General features: G+C 42.4%; 3 protein-coding genes across 3 annotated transcripts; all 3 read left to right on the plus strand.

Annotated features, from left to right (window-relative positions):
• Nucleotides 1–1,109: 1,109 nt before the first annotated feature.
• On the plus strand, nt 1,110–1,867 carry FOXG_15979 (uncharacterized protein; the record flags this gene model as incomplete). Its single annotated transcript, XM_018396069.1, has 3 exons — nt 1,110–1,179; nt 1,315–1,350; nt 1,611–1,867. 3 exons carry the CDS (start codon nt 1,110–1,112, stop codon nt 1,865–1,867), a joined length of 363 nt encoding a protein of 120 aa, XP_018256321.1.
• A 2,116-nt stretch (nt 1,868–3,983) lies between these two features.
• FOXG_22170 (uncharacterized protein) lies at nt 3,984–4,472 on the plus strand (the record flags this gene model as incomplete). The annotated part of the gene is made up of 1 exon (XM_018402568.1): nt 3,984–4,472. The coding sequence occupies one exon, from the start codon at nt 3,984–3,986 to the stop codon at nt 4,470–4,472; it is 489 nt and encodes a 162-aa protein (XP_018256322.1).
• A 2,867-nt stretch (nt 4,473–7,339) lies between these two features.
• On the plus strand, nt 7,340–7,706 carry FOXG_22171 (uncharacterized protein; the record flags this gene model as incomplete). The annotated part of the gene is made up of 2 exons (XM_018402569.1): nt 7,340–7,606; nt 7,668–7,706. 2 exons carry the CDS (start codon nt 7,340–7,342, stop codon nt 7,704–7,706), a joined length of 306 nt encoding a protein of 101 aa, XP_018256323.1.
• Nucleotides 7,707–12,231: the final 4,525 nt, after the last annotated feature.

Raw genomic sequence — 12,231 nt, forward strand, 5'->3', positions numbered from 1 at the left:
GTTCTTAGTTATTTAGCTATATATAGTCTTACTTAAATAGTATAACAGGGTTTATAAGCCATTGTATATCTCTTGCCGCTTATGAAACTTTAAGAACATACATTGAGGGCAGTCTTTGTCTGGCATTTGCAGCTATCTTTTCAATGAATCAAAACAGATGGGTCACACTCAAGCAACAAGGTGACGCTTTCACCATCCATATCACTCCGCTCCTGGCAGAGATCTTGGACTGCCAAAATAAGAAAACAACCCCGTCTATGATATTTTTTATTGGCAGTGTAGCAGACATGAACATAGGGGAAGACGAAGCATCACTTCAACTCCCTCCATCGGATGAGTATGGCGTGACTTTGCACTTATGCCACGGACCGGAGAGATCAAATAAAAATGAGAATTTGCAGGTGATCCTCGCAAATGGTCCGATTAAACCTAAGCGTATAGGCTTGGACAATCACAATAGCGGAGAGAGTATTCCGTGGCTCAAGGGATATCAAAAGCCCTACCCGCTTGCGTCTGTTTACAGTCGACTACTTAGTCATTTCTTCGATGTTATATGTATTATGCTTTCCAGCTTCACTTCCGTCGAGTGCTTAACAGAGTATCTGTCAGTTTGGATTTTAGCACATGCCTCAACAAATAGTGATCCAGGCGTTGATATCCTGCCACGTCTTGTTGTTGTACTTGATGGCGAGGTAGACTCAGCAGCCAATTCTGAAAACAGCATTAGACCGAAATCACTGAAAGAGATTCAGCATCAGATTGAATCCGGTATTCTGGACAGAACCGGATCATGCCTCAATAAAACATTTTCTGAGCTCTTTGTAGAGAATCTATCGTCTAAAGGTGGATCGCAAAGAAAACGGCAATGTCCGACACTCATGAACAAACTCTTAAATCACTGCTCACTATCAAGGAAGTTCAAACGTAAGAACAATACGGCAATGGATCCGCGTAACCTTATCTATATGTTTGAGGCCAGTTACGATTGTCTTATAAAGGACGGCGTGTTCAATCCAATATCAGCGTCACGTAGACACAACAACATCCCAACAGAGTCTGATAAAAGGATTGCTGCATTTTTGTCTGATTTAAAAGGGGATCTACCCAAAATGAAATGCAGAGCGTTGGAATATTTATTGTCTGCAATTAAGAGGCATGCATACCCTGCAGGAGCACATAGTAAGGTTTTATCTAATGCGCATTGGATAGTCACTCTTCTTCACCCCCTAAATGGCTATTGCAAGTGACAGAAAGCATACATCTTCTAACTTCTACAGATTTTTCATTCCAGGATATTTTTAAACTCATCTATAGACACATCTGGCGTAGTGCGGCACAAGCCTGTAACTTGTGTGTCAGCTCTCAATCGTATTTGGAAACCGAGCTCCTTCTTGCTTCAGCAAGTCAATCCATCAACCCTACCACCGTCGCCCGCCAACACATCACACTCGCTTCCAAGGTTTACAAGCAGTTTTCCATGCGCAAAAACTTAAAGTACTGTCCAATCTGCATTATTAGACCGCCAGAGACCCCGCTTCCATGTGGTCACTCGTATTGTACCGATGACATCCGTTTGATCGGTCATCAAGTGCAAAGAAACACTTTCATAGTAAAGCAGTGCGTAGTGTGTCAAAAGCTCGAGAAGCCAGTCCGATTCAGGTTTAGACCAGCCACCCGTGGCATCAGAGTGCTTGCCCTCGATGGAGGAGGTATTCGAGGAATTATACTTTTAGAATGTCTCAAGCTACTGGAGTCCAAAATCCAATTATACATTCCGAACTATTCCCTAATTGATATGTTTGACATGTGCGCTGGTACAAGTGCCGGTAATAACGCCCTGTCTGACCGAGGCAAGTACTGGTTTTAGCAGTACTAATTACTAACTGTTAACTCTAGGAGGTATCTGTATTCTTACCTTAGCTCACAAAGGGTTACCAATCTCCGAGGCAATACATCATTTCCTACACCTAAGTACTTCAGTATTTAGGAAACAATCATTCTGGAGACGTGCAATGAACTTATTACTTCATGGGTCTATTTACAGTAACAGTGCTATTAATAGGCCTTTAGAACAGCACTACGGCCAGAGTACACTATCCGGTTACTCACCTGCTGTATCTAGAGGGGTCAAGCTCTTTGTGACTGCAAAGGGAACACCATGCAGAGATTATATTATTACTAACTTTTTAGCACCAGACAGTAACAAGGCTCACAACGACTACCAACATGCACCACCAAATGTAGCAAATGGAGGCATTCAAGTTTGGGAAGCGTATGTCGAATTTCACTGTCTCATCTTGACACACCACTTCCCCACATTGCAATCAAAGTGACAATCGTTAATTGCATGGCCGTAGCTGGCAAGGTGCAGGTACCAGAAGTTATACTGACCTCGTTCTATAGGGCACGCGCAACAAGCGCCGCTCCAGTGATGTTCACGCCTCATACTATTCCTGGTGTAGGGACGTTTCAGGACGGTGGACTCTGGCAGAATAACCCTCTGGCAGTGGCTTTATCCGAAGCTAGAGAAATGTGGCCGTCAGCAAACGTACCTGATGTTGCTCTGTCCATTGGCACAGGCTTTCATAAAAGGACTAGAAGCTCAAATGCGGATGATACGGCAAGGATAGCTAACGCAGATCCTAGACGTACAGGGTCTGATGGGAACGAAATGGCCAATACCAGTGATTATGTTATTATCAACATTCTGTGGAAGATCTGTTTCTTTGCTTCAATTCTTCGACTCTTACTTTCTCTCATGGATAGCCCTGCTATGGATAGTGATAAATGCCAGCGGTATATAACCCGTCATGGTCTTACAGAGCACCAAGCTCGTCAGCGCATATTTCGGGTCGACGTTGACTTTCCTGTAGAATGTCCAAGGATGGATGACCTGAAGTCGATGCAAGATGTCAGGCAAGAGGCCATCAAGCAGTTTTCCAGTAACTCAGATATTCAAAATATTGCCGAACTACTTATTTCAAGTCTTTTTTTCCTTGAACTGACGGAGCGTCCTTGTCGCCATGAAAGCTATATCAGCTTTCAGGGCCGCATTCTTTGTGACGTTGGCCCAGGACTGCAGCTTCAACGGCTTTTGTCAGTTCTCGTGGACCACAGGTCTGTGTTTGAAGTTTGCGGGCGCTTATTTCCGCTTACTGGGATGATCAATAATGAGGCAGCGACAATGGAGTTTGAGCTTCACGTTAACGGGACTGTGACGGAATTCACAAGTCCGTTCACAATATCACTTATTCAATCACAACAATCAGGGAAAGTCAGCAGTCCTATTAGTAGATCGCCTATGGACTTAAAAGGGGTCATGGCGATTCAAGGATGGGACTGTCCCTTTATAGAACGGCCAGTAACAATAAGAAAAAGAAAAAGGGGGCCTGACTTCTCGGGGCGTAAAGGCCTCAAGCCTAAAGGATATAAGAGATTGCGAATATAGCAAGAGCTTGAAAGGACATTAAAAATAAAATTATATATTAATAGCTTCTCTAATAATATTATATATAATTAGAGAAAATTAAGATAGGATATACTATCTTTAATATATAAATATATTATATGTCTTTAAACTTATTCTCTTCTATTGAGATATGAATACGCCCCTGACTATCTTACTACTGCTTGGTAGTATATACCAATGTGCCGGACAATCCGATTATAATGATAATTGCCAGCCTGCTTTATATATTAAGGCTGGTGACTATGGGAATTTCACATCACCTAATGCTAATGCAACATGTGAGCATGCTCTTATATCCTTCCTCGAAGTAGATACTAGCGAGACTGTCTCTTTGCAACAAGGTGATGCAATCTGCGAGGTTTATCCGCTCATACATATCTCAATTCCAACTGACACGCCGGTTGGCACCGCAAAGATAACCTGGCTTTGTGATAATGAGAAGCCCAACCCATGCCAGCTGCTTTTTGTTCAGCCTGCATCTCCATATGCAACGGCTTCAGTATCAACTTTTGCCATGACTCTGGAATGCCCCTCATCTGAAAGCGGTATCATTCCTCAAACCGATACCGCTCAAGGTTCGGGGTCGACTTTGGTACCATCTCAAGTCCAGCCGCCAGGGTCTTCAGTGACGGGAGGGCCTTCTAGAGTCCAATCAGGTGGAGAAGCGGCAACGGCTACTCCGTACATAGACAGTACTACCCCTGAGTATGGTGGGAGTATACCAGAACATACAGAGTCTGGTACTGAACCTTTCACTGGAGGGGAAACTCAGACAAGTCCAACAATGGTTGCAACAGATGCTGTTCCATCTGGCACGAATGAGTCTTCGCAGCCAGCGGATCACGACGTGGGAGCAACACCGCCAGTGGAAACGAATATCTCGGATATCTCAAATGCTACAGTGACTCCTATCCCGGAGAATACGGCTGTACTCACCGGAACACAATCACCTGCTCAGGGCTCAGATAATGCATCTTCAGACAACGGCTGTACTTGTGCTTAGCCTTTGTTAGAAGCTGGAGCTGAGAGTAAAGATAGCATAAGTAAGAGGTAATACTAACTGTAAAGTTTATAAGAGTTAGATATTAATACTGTAATAAATATTATATAAGTTAGTATATTAAAGATAAAGTAATAGGAGGTTATAATATAAAATATAATAATATTTTAAAGTAATAACTTATAAATATATTTAATACTTAATTATAATATTAATTTTTCCTCTCTTCCTTTTTTTAAAAAGATTTTAAGTCTAATTACTTTATTAATATTATTTCTTTTACTACTATATTTAATACAGATAAGCCTGTACCTTACTATTAATTATGGAGTTAAATAATACCCCAAGAGTGAGGGCCTTATTCGCTACTCAAATCACTTGTCTAGCAGTGGTATGGGCTGTGATACTTATCCGACTTGGAATAAAGCTGGCACTAAAACGACAACGAACTTGGGACGATATATGGATGTTTACTGCAGCTGTTAGTAACCGATAAGTAAGATTTTCCATATAAGCTTATGCTGATAGTTCAAGACTTTTTTCACTGCAATGAGTGTACTCATTATGAGAGGCATTGCTCTAGGGGGAATTGGACAAGATGCTAGCCAATTGACGTTGCAGAAAATATCTATCGGCTTACAGACGTGGTTCTTTGGAGAAATCCTTTATGCCCTTTTATCTCTGTGCATCCGTCTTTCAATTACGATTTTCCTCTTCCAACTTCTCAGACAACCAAGCCACATATGGGTCCTTTCTGGCTGCCTGGCTGTCGTTTTCATTACAACCTTATGCTTCTTATTGGCTACTATTTTCCAGTGTTCCCCTGTTCGATTCTACTGGGAACAATTTTCATTGTCCGATAACAATGGAACTTGTTCGAATACTGAACTCGTTCGTACCACAGCGATTGCTCATAGTATCGTTGCCGCGTTGAGCGACTGGATCATGACATTCCTACCTGTAACATGTCTCTGGAAAACTCGAACTGCAACAAGTTCCAAGATAACAGGCACTGTTCTCATCAGCCTTGGTCTGTTGTAAGCAGTATTCTTACACCTTTGAGGCTTTCTCTCATATATCCACTAGCGCCGGAATAGCAATGATTGTTCGCATCCCTCAAATTAAGTCTGTGGCCTTGACCAGTGACTTTCTATACTCCAGCATGTTAGTAATAAGCTCACAGAAGCTACTCAACCCATAGAACTCTATACCGTCGTATTAACATTGAGAATCATAGCAACTTGGCTATTCTTTCAATCGTGGAGCCTTGCCTTGGTATTCTTGGCGGCTCGGCTGCCAGCTTAGCTTTGGCTGTCAGGACGAGTCTAAATCGAAATTCAAGGAGACCCAGCACGTCACCTGTTCGATTGAGACTGTATCCAGGCACCACTACTATTGTGAATGGTGGAAGGGGTCACTCTACAGACTTCGGACCACCTGCCCAGGGAATTGGAGTCTCGAGTCGAGTGACCTGCACTAGGGAGCGTTTATCCGATGAGTTGATGGACTACCATGACTTCTTGGCGACTTGCGCTGGGAAGTGATATCAAGTTTCGGTGACACGGAGCAAGGGGTCCTTGTTCCCTGGGTCACAAATCCAATACGGTGGTCGGTATATAGGGCCTACGGAGTATTTTTAGAACAGTCTCACTTGTACTCAACATCAGAACGCTGGATTAATGTGACATAGTGCTGAGCTTATGGGAGGTGGGAGGTTGGTCTTATGGAATACTTGAAACTTCATAAAATAAACTAAATCCCCGAATTGAAAGTAATAAAGTGTTTGCTTTGACGTTGGAGCTTTCTCCTCGTTTATATCTCCTCATGCTCACATTCAACCTCATACAACATCTTACCTACTTACTCCAACAACTAGAGCCTTACCTTTATCCACAATCAACACCTATGATGGAGGGGATGATATTCGAGATCATACGCAGACTTGCCCTGGACTCAGTTGATATCCATGTTGCTGTCGTATATCTGCAAAGACTTCTGATATGTCTCCCAGGCACCCCATCAGCACTCCACTGCTACACGAAGCCTCTAGTGTTTCTGGCGACCTTGAGAGTTGCTCATAAATTTGTTTGCGATTTCTCGTATTTCCGCATGCACTTGTTCACTACATTATCTCGAGCCTTTTATATCACAACACAGGATTTTAATAGTTGCGAGTTCTTCCTAATGAAAGCATTGGATTGGGACTTAAACGTGTCAGAGTTACAGTTCAGTTTGCTCAAGGCCAGCTTCGAAGAAACTGTCGATCCACGGAGCCGAATTTGCTCTCTGATACGCAGCAGTTACGACCCGCCGACATTAAGAAGGGCAGATGCAAAGGCAGGTGATGAGTTTAGTCAACACTTGATTGAATCTGCTTCGGAACAGGAAACATTGGATAGATGTGAGCGGAGACACAACTGACACCAGGGATCATTCTATCCTAAAGGTGATGGCTTTGGAGTGGCCAATCCAGTATCCAGATACATATTTCTGTTACCTCTGTTCTTCTTCGACTGTGTTATTTATCATGTCAGACTGGCTTCCTCTTTATGTAGATCACCGCAATCTTACGTATTGTAATAAAGTATTTAGCAATAAACTACCGAACAGTACTTAAAATAGAGTAATTGAGTCTCACCTAGCAAGCGATGTCTATAGGTCGGGCAAGGAGGAAAGGATAACACACCTTATCTACAGTACGCAGGTTGTAAGTTTATACTTGATTCCTTGATAGATACGTCCCGGTACCCTGATATGATTATAAGTGCTATATCTGTCCCCCTGAATGGAATGTGATCTAGCTTCATATCTGGTTTACGCCGCGCCACCACCGTCGTGTCTACTAAGGCGAACCTTCCAGCCTGCATTTAATGATGGTATTGACCAGATCTCAGCGAAGGGAGGCTACTCCCAACACCACTCAACATCCACCGGACTTTGACAGAAACGCTTCACTCAATACTGAGCTTTACGAAACCTCTCACAGTGGGGATTGGGAGAACGAGGTCGATATTATTGGAGTATCATATGTAGACGATCCTAACTCGAGAAAGCTAGTTGTGACTATTATGTCACGAAGCACTAATAAGGAGGAGACTCTGGATATGGAGCTGATTTATAAGAAATGCCCACAGAAGGTAAGGTATTCTTATTTATAAGTACATTATTCTTATAACTAACCTCTATGAGATGCTTAAGTTTTATGAGAGACATATTCACTTCATTGAAGAAAAATAATTTAATTATATACTCTATAAGGTATAGACTTGAAGTAAGCCCAATACTGTCGGTGATATGTATAGAACAGGTAGTAAAATCCCATACTAATAAAAAGAGATAACATTAAGAGACATGTGAAAAAGGTTGTACCATAAGATATAAGTGTCTCTTTATCTATATCTGGAAATCCTTTGATTTCAGAACGCGTGGTAGCAATTATAATAATTATGCTAGCTGTTTCAGCTACTGCAAGAAGCCAAATGGCCCAAGCAATGGCATTCAAGGACGAGATCCACCAAACGTGCCACCATATTGTAGCTGTTATTATTGACGCAACAAACAGCCATTTTGACACGAGAGTCCGCGTTTTGGTGCGTCCAAAATCAGAGCTTGCCAATATCTGAGACGATGACATGTCTGATAATGAAATGTGCGACGTTGAGTTTCTGTCAATGTAGATGCAAGTAGCGTCAGTATGGATACATAAGCCCCACGCATTTCCTGGCTCCAAAGTTGTCGAACCATTGGTGGACTTCGCCAATTGATTTGTGTTTGCAGTGATCTGTAGATATGAGAGCATTTAGTGATGAAACGAAATTGATCAAGAACTTCAAATGCATCGGCTTCATGGAGCTTGCGAAGCTATTGCAGATCTTAATTCATAAGGTCAAGGACTTGTGCTTATATTTAAAAATGAGCAATGCTGGCTATTAAAATGATTTGGTGGAACCAAGAGACTAATTATAATAATAATAATAAACCATGTTAATATATAACCTTGTGCTCGGATGAGAATGTTAGAGCATGGGATTGCGGGTCGAGAGTTCATGCCCAGGCACTTTTGGGCAAGGCCTGTAAGTAGATAATTCAAGAGCAAAGTAGGATGGGCCATATAAATATGCTATGTACGTGGATCTACATACAGCACAAATATAGCATGCACTAATCTGAGTAGGTTGCCAAACTGTCTTTTGAAAACTAGTGTCCTATAACAGTAGTCACTCCCCAAAGTTCTCGTTTAAATATTGCTGAATCATAATGACACTTCAAACTCACTGTCAACAGTCCAAACGCCTGATTTGCGCCATGATAGGCTTCATTCCTGCCATTTGTTTAGCAATATATATTGCCAAGAATATAACAATCAAGCAAGAGGGTATTGTCAAGATACAGTTTGTCAAACCAAATCTTCGACCGAGGCTCGATCTTTCCGACGTCAAAGGCAAAGCGTCAGAGGTGCTTTCAACAGTAAAAGACGTGGCCACGAAAGCTGTTTCAGAGGCTGCGTCGAAAGAGACATCAATTACCAGCCTATTGGAAGAATTGCCAAAGGAAATAACCCTAGGATCCCAGAAGCTGTGTATACGATACAAGGACGTCCAGTGTCGGTCGATACCATCAAATTTCAATTCTTGGTTTCCGGAGCCAGTCATGCAATTGATCTCACATCTCTCAGACAATCCCAATATTTCTAGGGCTTGGACTCAAGTAGACATCCAAGATTGTATAGTTGCTATTATTATTAGTCTATCGCTTTGCTGTATACTGATAGTACTTATTTTTCTTTACCCATCTATGCTCTTTCAGAAATACTATCGGTGTTTATTAGTCCTTGAAGTAATAGTCTTTACTATGACTTCTATTTCGCAGATCACAAGCTTAATAGCAATATATTTCATTCATAGAGGACTGACAAAGGTCTCATTGTTTCATGTTAGTAATGGGAAGCTTTCTTTTTACTTAATGTTAATCTTTTTTCTTACGTGTATATCAATTGCTTGTTATATTTGGCATCGCATTAGGATACGAAAAGAACCTAGGTAGCCTTAATTAAATATTCTAGTCTCTATTAAATACTATATACATATACTATCTTATTTCTTTGATGGTGTTATAACTGGAGTTGGGACAGTTGATGCGGGGCTACTTCGGTCTGGCTCCCACCAATGGTATTTAGGGGCTTTGTAACCATTCAACCGGAGGTAATATGTATGCGCCGAAGCAGCTACCCATTCTGCAGGCGCCTTGAGATGGTTCACACATGGAACTTTAATTGTTTTCCAATCCGGTTCCTCGTTAAAATTTAGCTCTGGATAAACGATTCGCATATCTATTGGGTCGCAGTTCAACGCGCTCATCACGTCCCGAGGCTTCTCTGATGGCTGCACAACCCATAAACATTGGACATCTCTGCTTTCAATTGCTACAACAAAGAGCAAGAGTAATTGAGCAATAAGAGCAACTGATAGCCTAACCATTGTTACAGTGGGAGAGTCATCCTGGTAAGGACCATAGCTTTAAGTACTTTACGGCCTTACTGAAAAAGGCTGAATTTAGAAGAGCATCTTGAATTATAATTAATCTTAGCTCTGTTCTACAATGGACTGGTTATTATAACAGACTTGTGCTTTCCAAGAGTATTTAAATTATCTTATAAATAGTTCCTAATTTTAAAGTAAATATAGAATTGGACCTATTGTCAATGTTTCAGTAACACTGCTTACACCGAACTCTTAATAATTGTCATTCACACAGTCAGATATCAAGCCAGCATATGCCCCAGAATTTTGAGGGACTGCATACTTCAAACCATATTGAGGGTATGTATTAGTTCACTTTATGGACAGCCTGCCTCTCGAAGTTTTATGGCTTCTACTCGACTCACTATCTTCTTGCGATGTCTCCAAGCTGTCTGCAACTTGCAAGTCTCTGCACTTCAAATTATTGCCATTCTTATATCGCCACTTGCGAATCAACTTCCGACATGGTCGCGAAAGTAAAAGGAGCCTCCATATCCTGAGAGTCATGCACCAGAGGCCGTACTTGATCTCACTCATCAGGAATATAGAAATCATAGATCAGGAGTTTGGATCGTGGTCAGATGGGCAATCCAACTTGCTAGACATCGCTCTTTCAAGCGTCATGAAGTATCCAAGCAAGATTCTATCATTCTCGACAGCGGTTCACTGGGTTCCCCGTGAAACTGTGTTCCGCAACCTTACTTCCCTTACCTATCTGGGAATACACACAGATACTGAGGCTGCGTGGGTCCGTTGGCATCTACAAAACTGTTCCCGCCTTGCAGAGTTACGTCTTAGCTTTCCTCCATACGGCCCAAGACTCGCCAATGATTGCTTTGACATCACTACTCTCAGTCATGTAAGAAAGCTCTCACTCGATTGTGTTCCTCTTTATAATTGGATGAAGCAACCGAAGTGGAGGCTTCAACTTTTGGATTTGAGACTCTGTCCAGGATCCGGCGGGTTTGTCAAGCAGATGATGTTGACGGAACAATTCAGGCATCTCCGGGTTTTCCGTTTAGCTGGACATCTGACACCTGACCTTCTGCAAATCCTAGTCTTTCATCTGTGCAGAGCGCCATTATTACTGGAGATGTGTTTGCGAGTAGGCAACATATACCAACCTATTAATCTAGCTCCTTACTTCAAGTATTCTCCGTCGTTACGCGTTCTAGTCATAGACGTAAGACAGAACATCGCATTACCTGAAACAGCATTCAAGTTTGGCATTCGTGAGTTGGAAGCCATTGTCCAAGCGTGTCCCTCGTTGGAATTTCTGGGCCTCCCAATACACCTTGGTAACCCCCACTTCAGACGGTACCAGAGAGTCAAGCTATCAGTAAGCTTCTTTTTTCCATCGAGCAAAATAATACAACGGATTCTGAGTCTAACCTATATATATTCAGGAAAGCATCAAGTTCCGCCTAGGTTGCCTCCAAGGCATCCATTTGAGAGGCGATTGCACTCCGATAAGACGAGCGACAAACGATGCCAAACACCTAGCTAAGGGCTTAACCAGGTCAACAAAACTGAATATCTATATCAGCCACGGCTCAAAACTCCGCAAAGTCTCGTTCCAGAGATCTGCTAGAGCTCGCCAGCTGGACATAACAACGGATGAAAAGTCTCAATGGTGCCTTGAATTGTGATGCGAATAGAAGAGGTCACTTCCTAATTTCCCTGAATCGGTATGGCTTTAATTAAGTAATCGTGTTGTGGCGTCAGCAACCACAAATCTAACTGTTATTGTTCCACCATTAAATCATTGTTTCCAGCATTGACCCTAAGAATTGTCAGTGCATCGTGACGACACAGTCACTAGCTAGCTCCAACCGCTCCAGGCTTTTAATCTCTTCAGAGATCGCAAGGCATTACACAATTATTTAAGGAAGGGCCAGTCAATCAAGTGGGTAGTACCAAAGATATCTTGAGCTGCGCATAACTTAAGGCTAAATTAAGTTACTTTTAATAATCCAATTTGCAGATCGTGACCTTCATTCTTCCTGTTGACCTGCCTTATCTCGGGTATCTGTGGCATGTTGATTAGCGGCCAATCAATACTGGAGCAAGCCCCGCTATGAAACCCGACCTGGTGCCTTGCGGTTGAAGTCTCCAAGAGGATCAACTCACAAAGCGCGCGACGATCACCCTTCGATGTTGATGAGCAGCTGTTGGTCGCCCATCCCCCCTTTCGTCAACTGAGACAACTCTCCCGTCATAGCCACCTCCTAGATTCATGCAGC

Source organism: Fusarium oxysporum, genomic scaffold (assembly GCF_000149955.1).
Source record: "Fusarium oxysporum f. sp. lycopersici 4287 supercont2.30 genomic scaffold, whole genome shotgun sequence".
NCBI classification, from domain to species: Eukaryota; Fungi; Ascomycota; class Sordariomycetes; order Hypocreales; family Nectriaceae; genus Fusarium; species Fusarium oxysporum.